The sequence below is a fragment of the Rhinatrema bivittatum genome, chromosome 1, assembly GCF_901001135.1.
Source record: "Rhinatrema bivittatum chromosome 1, aRhiBiv1.1, whole genome shotgun sequence".
NCBI classification, from domain to species: domain Eukaryota; kingdom Metazoa; phylum Chordata; class Amphibia; order Gymnophiona; family Rhinatrematidae; genus Rhinatrema; species Rhinatrema bivittatum.
In genome coordinates, this window is record NC_042615.1 from 427,443,015 (window position 1) to 427,460,895 (window position 17,881).

Below are 17,881 nucleotides of genomic sequence, written 5' to 3' on the forward strand. Positions count from 1 at the left end.
CTGTAGATTTGCTTCTGCCCAAGACATCAGGGGAGCTATTTCTAGGGATACCTGTCGGCTTCTGGTTCCGCCCTGTCGGTTGATGTATGCCACTGTGGTGGCGTTGTCCGACATCACTCTGACCGCTCTGTTTCGGAGTCTGTGGGCAAATCACAGGCATGCTATCCTGACTGCCCGTGCCTCTAGTCGGTTGATGTTCCACCCCGACTCTTCTCTGTTCCACCGTCCTTGGGCGGTGAGTTCTTCGTAGTGTGCTCCCCATCCGTTCAGGCTGGCATCTGTAGTGAGCAGGGTCCAGGTTGGGGAGGACATTCTTGACCCCCGGCTCATGTGGCCGGGCTGCAACCACCACCGTATCTGATTCCGCACTCTGGCTGGTAGAGGTAGGTGTACGGTGTAGTTCTGTGATCGTGGGCTCCACCGAGATAGGAGGGCGCGTTGTAATGGTCTCATATGAGCCCGCGCCCATGGTATCACCTCCAGAGTGGATGCCATAAGGCCGAGGACCTGTAGGTAATCCCAAGCTGTGGGCCGGGTGGCGCTCAGCAGGGCCTGCAGACGATTCCGGAGCTTTGCTCTCCTCTTGGCGGTCAGACTGACCTTGTCTTCCTGGGTGTCGAATTGGACTCCTAGGTATTCCAGCGACTGAGAAGGCTGTAGGGAACTCTTGTTCAAGTTTACTACCCATCCTAGGCTTTCCAGAAGAGCTATAACTCTGTTGGTTGCCTGGTGGCTCTCCTCCGGTGACTTCGCCCTGATCAGCCAATCGTCCAGGTAGGGATGGACGAGGATTCCTTCCTTCCTGAGGGACGCCGCCACTACTACTATGACCTTGGTAAAGGTCCGAGGCACGGTGGCTAACCCAAAGGGTAAAGCTCGGAACTGGAAGTGTTGGGTCAGGACTTTGAAGCGTAAATAGCGCTGGTGATCCCGATAGATTTGGATATGCAAGTAGGCTTCCGACAGATCTAGGGATGTGAGAAACTTCCCTGGCTGTACTGCATTTTTGACAGACCGCAGAGTTTCCATGCGAAAGCTGGGGACCCGTAGGTGTCGGCTGACTGACTTGAAGTCCAGGACGGGCCTGAAAGTGCCCTCCTTCTTGGGTACTATGAAATAAATGGAATAATGCCCAGAATTTATCTCCCCTGCAGGCACTGGGATTATGGCTTTTAGGGACAGGAGCCTCCGCAAGGTAACTTCTAGTGCCGCCCTCTTGAGGGGTGAACAAGGAGATTCCACAAACCTGTCCGGCGGGAGCCGAAGAAAGTCCAGGTAATACCCTTCTCGGATGATGGCGAGGACCCACTGGTCCGAGGTAATCTCGACCCACCTGCGGTAGAAGAGGGTTAGCCTGCCCCCTATGGCTGCTACCCCCGGATGGGTCGGCTGATTGTCATTGTGGGGTGCGGCCGGGACCGGAACCCGAGCCGGTTCTCCTCTTGTTGTGCTTAGTCCGAAAGGACTGGTTCCTGGCCTGAGAACGAGGTGCTTGGTAGCGAGCCCTGTAAGGGTTGAAGCGCTGAGAGTTTCTACCTCTGGATGGCCTAGGAAAGGGGCGCTGGCTCCTCCTTGACCTGTCTTCTGGTAGACGGGGTAATGGAGAGGCGCCCCATTTATTGGCCAGTTTCTCGAGGTTGCTGCCGAACAGGAGGGATCCCTTAAAGGGCCTTCTCGTGAGACGTGTCTTGGAGGAGGAGTCGGCCGACCAACTACGTAGCCAGAGCTGTCTCCTGGCTGCCACTGAGGATGACACTCCCTTGGCTGCCGTACGGACTAGGTCGGAGGCTGCATCAGTGAGGAACGAGAGAGCTGATTCCATCTCTTCTCCCGGGGTGTTGTTCCTAGCCTGTGATAAACAGGAACGCGTCACCACGGTGCAGCAGGTCGCAATTCGTAGGGACATGGCTACCACCTCAAAGGCTTGTTTCAGAATGGAGTCCATGCGCCGGTCATGTGTATCCTTGAGGGCCGCCCCCCCCCCCCACCAGAATGGTGGTGCGCTTCACAATTGCGCTAACTATGGCGTCTACCTTGGGGCACGCCAGCAGCTCCTTGGTTGCCGGGTCTAAGGGGTACATGCCAGACAAGGCCCGACCCCCTTTGAATGAGGCCTCCGGCGCATTCCATTCTAAATCGATGAGCTGCTGTGTTGCTTGCTTGTAGGAGGGGAAAATGGTGAGCCGTTTGGCGCAGGCCCTCTAACAGGGGATTCATTCTAGGTTCCCCTGGGGTGTCATGGCCCAGGATATCCAGTTCAGACAGGCATTGAGAGACCAGGCCTGGGAGATCCTCTTTCAGAAAGAAGCACCTTATTGTCCAATATGGTTCAATCCCCGAGGGCAGTTCTCCCTACTCGGGGGGCTCGTCGTCTTCCTCAGAACAATCTGAATCGCCATAAGTGGGGCTTCCAGGTGGCGAGTGGCCGTGCCTAGGCCTTGAGGGTCCAGGGGCCGGGTCATCCGGTACATATGGACCTGTTCGGGGAGCAGACTGCATTGTGACAAAGGCATGAATCCCCTTGAACAATTCCACCCAGGAGAGCGAAGCAGGATCTGGCCTTAGGGGCACCAGGTCTCTTGGGTTCCCTGGCTGCTCACCGTGGCCTGCTAGGTCCGGGGTGTTCCCTGAGGAACTGGCAAGTACGCTGACCTGCGACCGGTCCTGGCCTGGAACTCCCAGGGCCTCTTCACATTGGGCACATAGGGAGTCTGCTTCCTCGCTCTGTGTAGCCCTGAGGTTGCATGCTGAGCAGAGGCTTAGAGCTCTTATGCCTGAGTCTGGAGGTGCTGGCTCTGCTGTCGCATGGGCTCTCTTACGCTCCATCTCGTCTGTTATCTCCCCCCCAGCTGGCGTCTACGCTTTGTAATATGCGCAAAAGATGTGCGCCTACCAATATGTGCTTGTCCACGTGCGCTTATCGGCTGGCGCCTATGAACGTGCGCCTCTGAACGGGCGCTTAGCAACGGGCGCTTAGCAACGGGCGCCTATCAACATGCGCCTGGCAACGGGCGCCTGGCAACGGGCGTCTAACAGTGTGCGCCTATCAACGGGCGCCTAACAGTGTGCGCCTATCAACAGGCGCCTAACAGTGTGCGCCTATCAACAGGCGCGTAGTGTTCAACATGAATCAAGGTGACTTCAATGCATGCCTATCGAATATGCGCCCAAGTATTTTCGGGCGCCTAACATATACGCCCTTCGCCTGTGCGCTCAGTCTGGCCTGAGTGCTAGAGCGCGACGACGAACCAGGGCAAAAGGCGACGGCGAGCAGGCAGGCAAAATGGCGACCTCCTTGGCGGGTTGCCAAGTAGGCAGACTCCGCTAATCCTCGCTTCCTCGGAGACCAACAAGTAAAGATATACGCCTTACCTTGTCTTCGGCGCTTCCCGGCTGCGACCCGGGTGGTCTCCGGCTGCGGGGGGAGGGTGATTACCTTCACCGCCACGCTCGATGAAGTGCACCCGCTGCCTCTAGGCCGCGCCCGAACTCGTCTCGCTCGGGGGCCAAGTCCGCGCTGGGACAGAGGCTGCCTCTAAGCCACGCTCGAGCCCTTCTCACTCGGGGGCTAGGTCCCTGCCGCGAGCCGGCCACCGGACAGAGGCTCTTACCTCCGAGGGACCACAGAAATCGCTTCAGGAAACTCAACTGGGGGAGGGACCGAATGGTATCACCGCAGGAGTGCGGGGCTCGTCTTCAGGTAGGTTTCTTCTATGAATTTAGTTGTTAGAATTTGGAAAAAACGCTCAGCGAGCGTGAGGTAGCTCCAAACTGCTTTGGAGACGGAAATTACTGAATTGCTGCACTTCCTGCGGGGGTATATGTACCCATGCTGACGTCAGATCCGTCTCCAACTGCTAGCACAAGCACACTATACCCACTTGTTTTGAGTCCATCTGCTACACGCTAGGAAAGCTCCCAATTGAGAATTAGACCATCTTCACCGACCAGCCATGCAACCACAGCAGTCTTCTGACTAACCTCGTAAACATTCTGATTCCAAAAGATGACCTGATCAAACTGTACAAAGCATCTGCTCCATACGACAGAGTCGCCTTAACTTTTTTTTTTTCTACCACGACTGGCACAGCTTGCGACTCCAACGCAGACATGTTCTCTGCATATAACTGCTGCAAATCACAGCCCTTATGCTCAAGGCCAAGACTTCAAAATTCCTCCTGAGATGAAGCTACACATCTCCCAAAGAAGTGGACCTCACTATCTAATTAAGTTATAAAAAATCAAAGCTGTCACTGGAACATGCCATCTGTCCCACAACATATCCGCTCTAAAACAGTATCAGCTTTCTGCAGGTCAGAGTCTTCCTAAGAAACTTAATGCCTCGCTCCTGAAGAACATAGGGAAATTCATCCACCTTTGGCCAGTGGGACCTCTCTGTGCCTCTGGCCAGACCTGTTGCATCAGGCATCTGGGAATCCCAGGATGCGAACCCTGTACAATCTGAAATCTCAGAACATGCTGAATGCCCGCCACACACTGTCCTTTGGCTCGCACAGGATTCTTCACTGGGACTGAGACCTAGAGAAATCTCCTGCTGTGCTCTTTGCTCCTTATGCCTTAAGCCTAAGGAACACCAAGCGACCAGCCCACAGCGGATCTGTCCCACATTACCTCTCAGCCTGCTCCTCTGCCCCTTCGTCCAAAGGACTATGCGGACATGAAGTCAAATCTAGAACCCCCCTCCCCCCTTGGATCCTTTCAGGATTTTTTTTTTTTATTACAGAACGTGGGCAACTTTGTGCCCCGCTATGGGAATGTGGATGCTTCCCCCCCTTGCGGACTTCCTGGCATAAGAAGCCAAAAGATGTGGAAGCCGAAGGCGCACTCCTGTGGGACTTCTGACAGCTGGGAAAAGGGTAGAAGGGGATCCCCCATCTGCCCCGAAGCTTCTTATTGCCTCTGCCAAAATAGCCGCTGTTCCCACGCTTGCAGGAAACAACCCACGTTAGCCTCAGTGCTTCCCTAACTTCATGGCCTCTCCCCCAAGGCAGCCCCGCCAGAACTGACCTCTCCACAGAGACTCAGAGGACATGCAATGATTGCGCCTGAGCCGCGTACGCGACAACACGAGCTATACTGCTCCTGCATCGGCTCTTCGGCTCCATTATCCACATGCATTGACTCGCCGCTGCGGTCTAACTGCTCCCCCAGCTACTGCCTGAAGCTGTTCTGCCTACCGCAGTGAAGTCGCCGGGTCTTTGGCGCCATTAGCCTTGACTCGCTGCTGTGGTCTGACTGCTTCCCCAGCTGCCACCTGAAGCCGTTTAACATGCCGCACACTATACCCAGGATAAGCTGCCGAAGCATATATTCTGTGCAGACGCAACTCCCATCTTTATTTATTTATTTTTTTAATTAAATGGAGAAATTATTTACCAGATAATTTCGTTTTCCTTAGTGTACACAGATGGACTCAGGACCAGTGGGTTATGCTCCCCTGCCAGCATATGGAGACGGAGCAAGCTGACGTCACAGTATATATATTCCTGCAGTGACCCCAGCCTGTCAGTATTTGCTTCAAAAGCAAATGTAGACAGACTAGCAAAAAACTTGATTAAAACATGATTAAAAAAGGCACATAACTGTACTCAACCAACAAGAAACACTGAACTCACATAAAATTCTAGGTACCCCAAGTTAGGAACTGAATGAACACTTACCAGTAAGCCCTTGGGATCTATATCCCCACAGGAGGGCTACTGACTCACTCATGTGGCAGCCGAGGGCGGGAAGCTGAGTCCATCTGCCTACCTTAAGAAAAACAAATTATCAGATAAGTAATTTCTCAGCATTTAGACAGATGGACTCAGGACCAGTGGGATGTACCAAAGCTACTCCCAAACCGGGCAGGAGGCTGCCCCTGGTCCAGTCAACACCACAAGTGCGAAGGCTGTGTCCTCCCAGGCTTGCACATCCAGACGAGAAAACCTGGAAAAAATATATGAGGAGGACCATGTTTCAGCTCAGCAGATATTGACAGGAGACAACAATCTAACCTCCGCCTGAGCCCGAACCTGCGAAGGCAATGGCTTTCCAGTATCGACATACATGACTGTGATTACCTCCTTAATCCAGCGAGCTATGGGAGCCTGTGAATCCGGAGAGCTGTGTGTACTCCCGCCATGGAGAACAAACAGGCAATCCATCTTTCGAAAAGGTTCAGAAACCTCCAGATACTGCACGATAAGTCTTTTGACATCCAAGAAGCGCCGGAGGAGATACTCCTCTACATCCCTGCCCTTATCCAGGGAAGGTAAGGAAACAGACTGATACAAATGAAAGACCGAGACTACCTTGGGCAAGAAAGATGGCACAGTATGCGGCTGTAAAGCCCCTGGAGTTACCTGAAGGAACCTGATAAGACAAGGCCTGCAGCTCAGAAATTCAACACACTGAACATATAATCACAAGGAACACAGTCTACAAGGTCAACTGCAAAGAAAGGCTATGCAGTGGCTGAAATACAGGGCCCACCAAAAAAATCCAGCACCAAGTTAAGACTCCACAATGGAACCGGTAACTTCAAGGGAGGCCAAAGATACTTCACTCCCTTCAAAAAAATGGGCCACATCAGGATGAGACGACAATGAAACACCATTCACCAGGCCCCTGAAACTGGCAAGAGTTGCAATCTGCACCTTCAAGGAATTAAGGGCCAATCCTTTATTCAATCCATCCTGCAAAAAATCCAGAATGAGAGAGATCTTAACTGAACAAGGAAGAACATGGTTTCTCACACCATTTCAAAAACTTTCCAAACCTGCACATAAGCCAAGGAAGTGAAGAACTTGCGAGCGCGGAGTGAAGTAGCAGTCACTGCAGAGGAATAACCACTCTTTAACAGGTGAGCCCTCTCAATGGCCAAAATGTAAGACAGAATCAAATCAGATCCTTGTGAAGAACTGGTCCCTGCAGTAACAGATCCATGTGTGATGGAAGACGAAGGGAGGCCTCCACCAGGAGTCGTTGCAAATCACACCTGGACCAGTCCGGCGCTACCAGGAGTACTAGTCCCCTGTGGTCTTCGATCTTGCAAATTATCCTGCCCAGCAAGGGCCATGGAGGAAAGCCATAAAGCAATCTGTCTTCCGGCCAGACATGTACAAGAGCGTCTATTCCCAAGGACCATGAATTTCTCCTGTGACTGTAGAATCAAGAACCTTCACATTTCAAGAAGTCGCCAGCAGGTCTAGGAACAGAAGGCCCCAGCAATAAATAATCAGCTGAAACACCTCAGCTGACAACACCCATTCTCCTGGGTCCAGACTCTCCCTGCTGAGAAAGCCTGCTCTTACATTGTCATTTCCTGCAATATGAGGGGTTGAGATGATCTGCAGATGACCTTCCGCCCAGTCCATAAGATACTCTATTTCTTGTGACACTTGCTGGCTCTTGGTTCCTCCCTGGCGATTGCTGTCAGACATCACGCGAACCGCTTGATCCCGCAGTCTGACTGAACTGCAAGCATGCTAGCCATACTGCCCAGGTCTCCAAGCGATTGATGTTCCAGAGGGCCTCTTCAGCATTAAACTCCCTTGGGCAGTTAACTCTTGACAATTAGCTCCCCAACCCTGGAGACTCGCATCTGTCGTGAGTACTTTCCAGTTTGGAGAGGACAAGGGAACTCCGTTTCTCAGATGATCCTCCTGCAACCACCACTGGAGGTTGGAACAGATTTCCATGGTCAAGTGGAGCTGAACAGCATAGTTCTGAGACTGTGGGTTCCAATGAGATAGTAGAGAGCGCTGAAGAGGACGCATATGTGCCCTTGCCCATGGCACCACTTCCATGGTAGCCGCCATCAAGCCGAGCACCTGTAGGTAGGACCACACTGACGCACTTGAAAAATCAATTTCTGTCCCTAGTCGAACCGGACCCTCAGATATTCCAACAGGATGGCTGAAGATTACTCTTGGTCAGGTTCACCACCAAACTGAGCTCTCACAATAATGAGATCACCTTGTGTGTCATCAGGTGGCTCTCTTCCTGAGATTTGGCTCGAATCAGCCAGTCATCCAAATATGGGTGATTCAGGATCCCTTCTCTTCGCAATACCACTGCTACGACCACTATAACCTTGAAAAATGTACTGGGAGCGTTGGCTAGACCAGCGGTTCTCAACCGGTGTGTCGCGACACACTAGTGTGTCGCCAAGCACCGGCTGCTGTGTCGCGTGCTCCCGGTCTCTCCCGCTGCTCTTTCTTCCCTGCTGCCGTTGCCGCCGGGCTATCAACATGTTCAAGCCCAGTGGGAACGGCAGCGGTGCTAAAAAAAAGCTGTGGCACTTGTGGCTGGGCCTTTTCTTCTTCCCGCGCCTGCCCCCCCCCCCCCCGTGATCCGGAACAGGAAGTGATACGCGGTGCGCTGGAAGGAGAAAGAGCAGTGCCGCGTGATAAAGTAGCAGCGGCGGCTGCAGCATCGGCCCCCGAGCAATTGAAGCAGACGGTAATCGGGAAAGGAGAGAGCAGCTTGAGCCTCCCGCGGCTGATGGGAGTCTTCTTTCTTGGCTTCCGGGGGCTGGAGGAGGAGGCTGCTGCAGCTACCATTTGTGCTCGGGGAGGGGCGGGGAAGAGGAAGTGAGTGAGAGAAAGAAGCAGCCAGCCTGCGTGTGAGTGAGAGCATGTGTGTGAGTGAGAGAAACTAGTCAGAGAGCTGATGTATGTGTATATGTGAGAGACAATGAAGTGACTGCTCAAGGAGATGACTGATGTGTATGTGAGAGTGTGAGACAGTCAGGGAGGTGACTGATGTGTGTGTGTGAGAGAGAGAAAAAGCAGTGAAGTGAGAAATCTGGGTATGTGAGAAAGCATGGGCGTAAGAAGCCTGCTGTTGGGGGGGGGGGGGGGTGGATGTGTGTGAAAGAAAGCATGGGAGTGAGAAGCCTGATTATGTGAGAGAGAGCATGGGAGTGGAAGCCTGTGTGTGTGTGCATGCATGAGAGCGAGAGACTGGTTGGTAAGGTGACGGTGTGTATGAGAGAAAGAGACTGGTGTTTGTGAATATGAGAGAAAGAATGTGATTCAGGGAATGAGAAGCCTGTGCAGTGGAGAGCGAGCATGGAAATGAGAGAGAGACTGGTGTGTGTGTGTATGTATGTGTGTGTAACAGAGAGAAAGTGATTATGGGAATGAGAAGCCTGTGCATGTGAAGAGTGAGCATGGGAGTGAGAAACCTGGGTGTGTGTGAGACAGTATGGGAGTGAGAAGCCTGTATATCTGAAAGAACATGGGAGAGGGAAGCCTGTGTGTGTATGCATGAGAGAGATCAGGTGACTGGTGTGTGTGCGTGTGTGTGTGTGTGTGTGTGTGAGAGAGAAAAAGTGATTTTGGGAATGAGAAACCTGTGCATGTGAAGAGTGAGCATGGGAGTGAGAAACCTGGGTGTGTGTGAGAAGCCTGTATATCTGAAAGAACATGGGAGTGGGAAGCCTGTGTGTGTGTATGCATGAGAGAGATCAGGTGACTGGTGTGTGTGCGTGTGTGTGTGTGTGTGTGTGAGAGAGAGAGAAAAAGTGATTTTGGGAATGAGAAACCTGTGCATGTGAAGAGTGAGCATGGGAGTGAGAAACCTGGGTGTGTGTGAGACACAGTATGGGAGTGAGAAGCCTGTATATCTGAAAGAACATGGGAGTGGGAAGCCTGTGTGTGTGTATGCATGAGAGAGATCAGGTGACTGGTGTGTGTGTGTGTGTGTGTGTGTGTGTGTGAGAGAAAGAAAGTGATTATGGGAATGAGAAGCCTGTGCATGTGGAGAGAACAAGCATGGGAGTGAGAGACTGGTGAGTGTGTGTGAGACAGAGAAAGTGATTATGAGAGTGAGAAGCCCGTATATGTAAGTAGAACACGGGAGTGGGAAGCCTGTGTGTGTGTATGGCATGAGAGAAACTGTTCAGGAAGGTGACTGGTGTGTGTGTCAAAGACTGTTTGGGAGATGATTGGTGTGTGAGAGACTGGTCATGGAGGCATGACTGGTATGGTGTGTGTGTGTGTGTGTGAGAGACATGGGCATTAAGGAAGAGGACCTGAGTATAGAGCTTAGCCTCTACTGCTGCTTCTGCTGTGTGCTACGGCCTGCATGGAAGAGGAGTAGGAGAGCTGCTGGAGGGGGTAAGTAAAGGTGGCTTTTTAAGTTTATTTTTCTTGATTGACTGCCATTTTAATTATTTAATATTATGTGATGTGTCTGCTTTTTTTGAAATATTTTATTGGTGTTTGGAGAATTTTTAATAGTTTTTAATTGTTGGATGTTATTCTGTTCATAGCTGTTTAGAAACATTTATTCTGCTTATTAGTATAGTTTTACAATTATTTCTGTGTGGGGATCTATAGCTGCTTGCTAGTTCTGTTTTCCTAATAAGAGGTGTATTGGTTTTTAGGGCCTGATTTAATATTTATAGTGTTGCCTTTTCATAGATAGGGTTGCTCCTGTTTGAGTGTATTCCATAATACAGGTGTAACTGTGTGCGGATTAGTTTATGTGCATTACTATAGATCCTGGGAGTATGTTAGGTTGGTTCTGTGTCTGTTACTGAGATGAGATATTTTACTAGCATGTAAGAGTTTTATCAGTCTTATTTGTTGTGTTTTCTCAAGAGGACATGCATTGGTGGTAAACTGCTGTCTTTTCATAAGTAGGGCTATTGAGCCTGGAAGTAGAAGGAGTTTGAGTTGCTGTTACTGAGATGATACCAGAACATCTTTTTTGTAGGGTGAGTTGTATGGGGAATGTCATAATTCTGCTTTACATCCATTATTGTGGGTCAGGGGGGTTCCCGTGGATGCAAACTGTACTTTTACATCTAGCCCCGTGACGATCATGGGTCAGTGTGTTACGCATGTGAGAACCATATGTCAGGTGTGTCCCGACAGAAAAAAGGTTGAGAACCACTGGGCTAGACCAAAGGGCAGCACCCAAAACTGATAATGGCATTCCAACACCGCAAAGCAGAGAAAACCTTGGTGCGCCAATTGGATGGGAATATGAAGGTAAGCCTCTAACAGATCCAGGGAGGTCAGAAATTCCAACTGCACCACCATTATCACAGAGTGCAAGGTTGCCATGCAAAAATGAGTCACCTGCAAATGACAGCTGACCCTCTTGAGATCCAAGATGGGACGGAAGGAGCCCTCTTTCTTGAGCACAACAAAACTATTCCATACCAGCTATGATGTCACATGCTGCATGAACCAATAAGATTCTATTTTATGTGAAGCAATTTGGCACACTGTTTTGAACACAATATGCTTCAAATACCATAAAAAAATATCTTGTAAATTATTTTTTGCTTGCCTGGAGTACTTCTGAACTTTTTCAGAAAGCACTTTTTTTTATTTTAAAAGATACACAATAACTAAAGACTTTCACATTCAAGCCTATCTTGCCTTTCAGTTGTGTAAAAATAGAGCTAAAAAAAAAAAATGCTGGAGTAGGAATAAGTTCTTTTCTATATCAGTTCAAAAGAGGTCAAACCTAAACAACTACCGGCACAAGTTACCTGTCCCAGCAACGCCATAAGACGAGATGGAGGCACCACGCTGACTTCCCCTGCCAATGCCTGTGCAATAGCGGCTCTCCGTTTCTCCTTGCTACTACCATCTGGGTATGCCTAATAAAGGGTAACATAGGAAATTAGCATAAAACACAAAGTTTAATAAAACATGATCACATTATATAAAGGAAGAACTTTTACTAGCTGCAAGGACCCTACAAGCTTAAGGATCACGTATTAAGGATTTAATTTTAATTAAAATGTTATAATAATGCACTATCCAGTGGTCTAGGCTGTTAACACATCAATATATATATAGTATCTAAACCAAACACACATAAGACAAATATAAATAATTAAAACATGTTCTAAAAACAGTGCATTTGAATTTATTAAATTGGATGTCCTGATCTTCCCTTGGACATTTTGTACTTATATCTACTGCAGTATATCCACTTTATAGTCACCAAGACTAGTATCTCCTAAACTTCATTTCAACAACAAAAAAACAAAACAGCTAACTACTAGAAAGCTGTAACATGACTATTTATACTGCAGCAACCAGGAACAAAAACACATAAAGCAACAAATGAATTCCAAAAACAACTTCTATTTAAGGAAGCCCTCGTGAATTAACTGAAAACCAGACTTGCATACATCACACTTCCGCACCTCCTCCTTCCCTTCCCAGCTGATCGGCATTCCAATACTTGTGGGGCCTGGTTCTCCACAACAGAGCTGGCAGGAAGGCTGCACTGAACTTGGACTATGAGACCTCTTCATAACAGCCCCCTTCCTTTTCAAACAGTGAACTTTCAGGAGGAGAATGCGAGGCTACGGCAGGGACTACGGATCATGGGCTAACTCAGTGCTGAGCTTAGCACAAAGTTGCTGCCAGTTCTGTTTTGGAAAATAAAACCTTGCATATATTTGAGTGCTAATCAGCAAAGAGACCCGAGTGGCAGTACACCCTGGAGATCACAATTCAAAAATGTCACTTGCATATTAATTTTGTTTTTGGTCTAGCAGTTTTCTCCTATATCAGTTCAATTATTATGGACAACAGCACCAAGAACCTTCAATTACAACTCCCCAGGCCTTTCCTCCCACCCCTTATTTTATAATCCTCCCTGAAAGCACAGTCAATGCAGACACAGGTGCTCAACTAGGGTCCATGCACCAGAATTTCCTCCAGAACCCTGCAATCCTGAGCCCTAGGTCCGGACACTAAATATCACAATAACTGGGACCTGACCCCAGTGTCTAAAAGGCTGGGAATCAAATTCAGGTCAGCACTAACCACTAAACCAGCCTGTGACTAGTATTCTTGAGAGTTAACTTTAAAACACATCTGAACTCCTGTGTCCTGAAGAAAGACCCTCTCTCTCCAATCATTCTGACACAGTAACAAACTCCAGGATACTATTAGTTACATTTTACCATATGAGGAAGGCAGAGGAAGTAAATCCATACTTGACTCATTAAAACATCTAATGTGTAACTTGATTCTAACAAATTAGTCTACCTGAGTTTTTATTAATCTTCAAAAATGCAATAATTTTAGTTATAGACTATGGAAAATGAGATCCAGTTGGTTCTATACAAAATAGTAGAACTGTAAAGCAAACTATGGACAATATAATTATGTATCAGTTATATGCAATTACTTTACTCTTGCATAACTGTAGCCCAATATAAAGCAGAGCAATGGAGATTTATTTAACGGCCTCTCCCAAAGAGGCTACAAAGCAGCACTCAAGAAAACAAAGTTTAGACAGACAAAATTCTAAAATATCCAAAGCTCTAAACCAAAAACAATCAAACAAACTTTAGGAGATAACCATGTTGGCTTTTCTCAAAAAAACATCCCAGACTATAGCCAAAACACCAAAATTTAAGACCTTGAAACATAGTAAATTACAATGCATGATTAGAAACTAATTTGTACCTCACGAGGATCAAAGTAGGATCTGGCCAAAAGATTCTCCAGGTGAATGTATCTCTCTGGCTGGGTCTGTTTTAACATGATCATTGGGTCAGTCTGCCTCAGGAGGGATCTGGCCGCACCCAACTCCCGAAGTTCAATCAGCTCCAAAACTACCTGCAGAAATAAAATAGTGTGCCATTAGTGGATGTTACAACAACTCGGGACATATCGCTCATATCATCTAGAACTATTAATGAAGAACATATGCACATTTAAATACATTTTGACCTTGGAGACTGGCAATATCTGGAAAATTTAGACTGTAAGCCCTTTTGGGAAGGCACCTACCAATCGCACTTGATTGTATCCCACCTTGAGTAGAAATTTTTAAAAGAGGTCAATAAAGCTAAAATCCAGTATCCAAAATGGTTATTTATTCCCAAGGCTATGTGTAAGTTACTTACCTGTAGCAGGTATTCTCAGAAGACAGCAGGATGTAAGACCTCACAAGTGGGGACTGATGACATTAATCAGAGCCCTGGTCAGAAACTTCACTGCACAGCTTCTACAGCTTTTAGAAGCTCTTCTGAGCATATGCAGGACTGGCCCACATGGCAGCCATCATGGGGGGGGGGGGGGGGGGGGGGGAAAGACACAGGGACGATGGGACTCAACTCTTACAGGAATTCTGCGAGGACTTGCATCCTGCTAATCCTCAGAGAACACAAGTTTTGCAAGGATACATCCATCTTAATAATGGTTTATGGACTTTTTTTTTCCAGGAACTTGTCCAAACCTTTTCTAAATCTAACTACACTAACAGCTTTTATCACATCTTCTGACTACAGGTAAGTAACTTTCACATCCTGCAAGTCCGTGAATAAAGTGTTAAGTCCTCCCAGGTAGCATAGGTTGTCTTAAATGAAAAAGAATACCTGGGGGTGCGGTAATCTAATAGAGCTGTATGTGATGAGGGGTTTAACGTGCACAGGTTGGGAGAGGGACTTTGGGTTAATGGTGTCTGGCGATCTGAAGGCGGCGAAGCAATATGATAAAGCAATAGCTAAAGCCAGAAGAATGTTGGGCTGCATAAACAGAGGAATAACCAGTAAGAAAGAGGTGGTGGTGATGCCCTTGAACAAGTCCTTGGTGAGGCCTCACCTGGAGTACTGTGTTCAGTACTAGAGCCCATATCTCAAAAAGAAGAGAGATAGGATGGAGATAGTCCAAAGAAGGCTGACCACAATGATGTGTGGCCTGTATCGGAAGATTTATGAGGAAAGGCTGAAGGTTCTGAATATGTATACCCTAGAAGATAGGAAGTGCAGGGGAGATATGATACAGACCTTCAGATACCTGAAAGGTTTTAATGATGCACAAACTTCAAACCTTTTCTGTTGGAAACAGTAGAACTAGGGAGTCACAAAATTAAATTTCAAGGGAGAAGCCTGAGATCCAACATAAGGAAATATTTTTTCCACTGAGAGGGTGGATGCTTGGAATGACCTTCCAGAAGAGGTGGTAAGGACAAAAACAGTAAAATTCAAAAGGGTATGGGATAAACACTGTGGATCCCCAAAGGCTATAATGAAGAGAAAAGTTCATGGGGGTAACCTGCATGGAGTGGCAATTAGTACCCTTAACAGAAGGCATGGAGGATTACTAACCGAAACCAATTAGCTTTTATACTTCTGACACAACTGCAGTGTCACTCTTCGCTTTGACGGTGAAGGGGAAGGGGAAAGGAAAATTGGTTTTTACCTGCTAATTTTCATTCCTGTAATACCACAAATCAGTCCAGACAAGTGGGTTTTGCATCCCTACCAGCAGATGGAGGTAGAAAACTGCTACATATCCGAGAGTGCCACCTGCAGTCCCTCAGTATTGACCTGTACCCAAGCCAAAGTGTAGACCCCCTTCCCCTTTCAGGGCGAACAGGTAACTCAGGGTTGGAACCCCTTGAACTCGAATCACTCATACTTCCAGAAAAAAATACGCTGATAACCGCTTAACTCAAAAACCTCTCAATCTATTTACAGTTTGCAAAATTTCTGATATAAGGTTTACAAAGTTACCAGGAAATTCCATCCTTTTGCTGCCGGAAGACTGGTCTCTGGACTGATTTCTGGTATTACAGGAACAAGGATTAGCAGGAAAGAACCAATTTTCCTTTCCTGTTCTTAACCAGATCAGTCCAGACAAGTGGGATGTACCCAAGTACCCCTAAACTGGACAAGAACCCGAAAGACCCATGCATAGAACACTCTCAACAAATGTTGCATCTTCCTGTGCCTGAACATCCAATCGGTAATGCTTGGTGAAAGTATGACGCGAGGACCATGCGCTGCATTATATATCTCCTGAGGAGACACCAACTGATATTCCGCCCAGGGGGCTGCCTGCGCTCCTGTAGAATGCATTCACAGACCTACCGGAATTTCACGACCCCTACAAATATAAGCAGAGCAAATGGTCTCCTTCAGTCAACAAGAGATCATGGCTTTAGAAGCTTTATCTCCTTTCTTCGTGCCACTGAACACCACAAAAAGGTTATCCGATCGTTAAAAACAGTTAATGACCTTAAAATACCACATCAGAATCCGACGCACATCCAAAAAAATGAGGTTCCCTTTTCTGCGGGGACTCCCTACACCACTCCGGAAAGGTCAGAAGTTCTACTGTCTAATTCATATGAAAGGAGGAAACCACCTTCGGTAAAAAGGAGGGGACCATTCACAGCATCACCCTTTCGTTAGAAATACACAATAGGGGGTCCCTGCAAGACAGATCCTGAAGCTCCGAAATCCATCTGGCCAAACATATGGCTACCAGAAACACTGCCTTCAATGTCAGGTCCCTCAACGTCGCTCTCTGTAAGGACTCAAATGGGGGCCCAAAGAGCACTTGCAGCACAAGTTGAGATTCCAGTCCAGGCATAACTTCTATACTGGAGATCGCAAATGCTTGACTCCCTTCAAGAATTAAACATCAGGATGAGAGGCCAAAGACCTCCCCCACAACTTGCCCCTAAGGCAACCCAAGGCTGAAACCTGAACACTGGGAGAACTATAGACTAGTCCCTTAGACAACTCTTGCTGCAAAAAGGCCAAGATGTGAGGAACGTCCACAGCTAGGGGGTCCAGCCACTGTTGTAGACAAACGAGACTAACACCTTCCAGAGAAGTCAAAGGCCTTCTAGCCTGGAGCAACGTGGAAATTACTGGCTCCGAATAACCTTTCAGGTGCAACCGCCGCCTCTCAAAAGCCAAGCCACGAGACAAAAATGATCCTCTCAATCTGAAAATATAGGTCCCTGTCATAGCAACCCTGGAAGGTGAGCCAACTTGAGGGGTCCATCTATCATGAGATACACCACATACACAAACCACTGCCGACTCAGTCACTCTGGCGCCACCAACATCACCTTCTCTGGATGCGTCTCCATGCGCCGCAAGACTGAACTGACGAATGGCCAAGGAGGAAACACGTACAGTAGGACTCCCATCGTCCATGAGCACACTAGAGCATCTAGCCCCCTATGACCTGACTTCCTTTCTGCGACTGAAAAATCCTAATGCCTTTGCGTTGGTATGCGTTGCCATGAGAACACCCCATCTGGCACAAATGCGATCCCAGGCCTCTGAGAATAACTCCCATTCCCCTGGATCTAGCTGTTTGCGGAAGAAATCCACTTGCATTGTCCATGTCTGTGACGTGAGATGCCACTATTCCCTTGAGGTGACATTCTGCCCAAACTGCTGAGCCTCCAGAGCCATTATATGACTCTTCGTCCTCCCTTGACGATTGATGTATGCCACTGTCGTCGCATTGTCCAAAAAAATTCTAACCATCCAGCCCCTGAACCAAGGTAGAAATGCCTTCAGGCCCTTTGGACCGCCCTTGATTCCAGGCGATTAAAGGACCAGGACACCTCCATTATTGACCAATGACCTTGGGCAGACCGCCCCTGACATATCATCCCCTAACCCTTGAGGCTGGCATTTTTGGTCACTACCACCCAGCTTGGGGCCTCCAGATCCACTCCCTTTCCCAGGTTGTGGTTAAAGAGCCAACACAAGAGATTGGACCTGGATTCTCCTAGAAGAGGTAAAGGCAAGTGATACTTTGACAATGGATTCCACCTGGACAAGAGCGCCTTCTGCAAAGGTCGCATGTGAGCAAAGGCACTCGGAACCAAGTCCAACGTGGAAGCCATGGAGCCTAGGACTTTACAGATAATCCCAGACTTTTGGCACCGGCAGACATAGCAAGCGTGTCATCGGTGCCTGCAACTTTGACAATCTGTCTGTGGTCAGGAACACCCTGCCTTTCTGAGTCGGAACTAGAGAACTCTTCACCACATTTATCCCCCAACCCAGCAAAATCAACGTGTCCATAACTCGCTGGATGGATCGACCGCACTCCTTCTCCGTTTTTGCCTGAAT

At 48.3% G+C, this 17,881-nt stretch overlaps 1 protein-coding gene across 2 annotated transcripts in view; it reads right to left on the bottom strand.

Annotated features, from left to right (window-relative positions):
- The window catches only part of SMU1 (SMU1 DNA replication regulator and spliceosomal factor), a 133,162-nt gene that overhangs the window by 89,252 nt on the left and 26,029 nt on the right, over positions 1 to 17,881 (bottom strand). For both annotated transcript variants that reach the window (XM_029604061.1, XM_029604066.1), the window contains 2 exons: positions 13,458 to 13,610; positions 11,516 to 11,626 (listed from right to left, as the gene is read on the bottom strand). In XM_029604061.1, the coding sequence (XP_029459921.1) occupies positions 11,516 to 11,626; positions 13,458 to 13,610 (264 nt within the window). The remainder of the gene's footprint in view (positions 1 to 11,515; positions 11,627 to 13,457; positions 13,611 to 17,881) is intronic.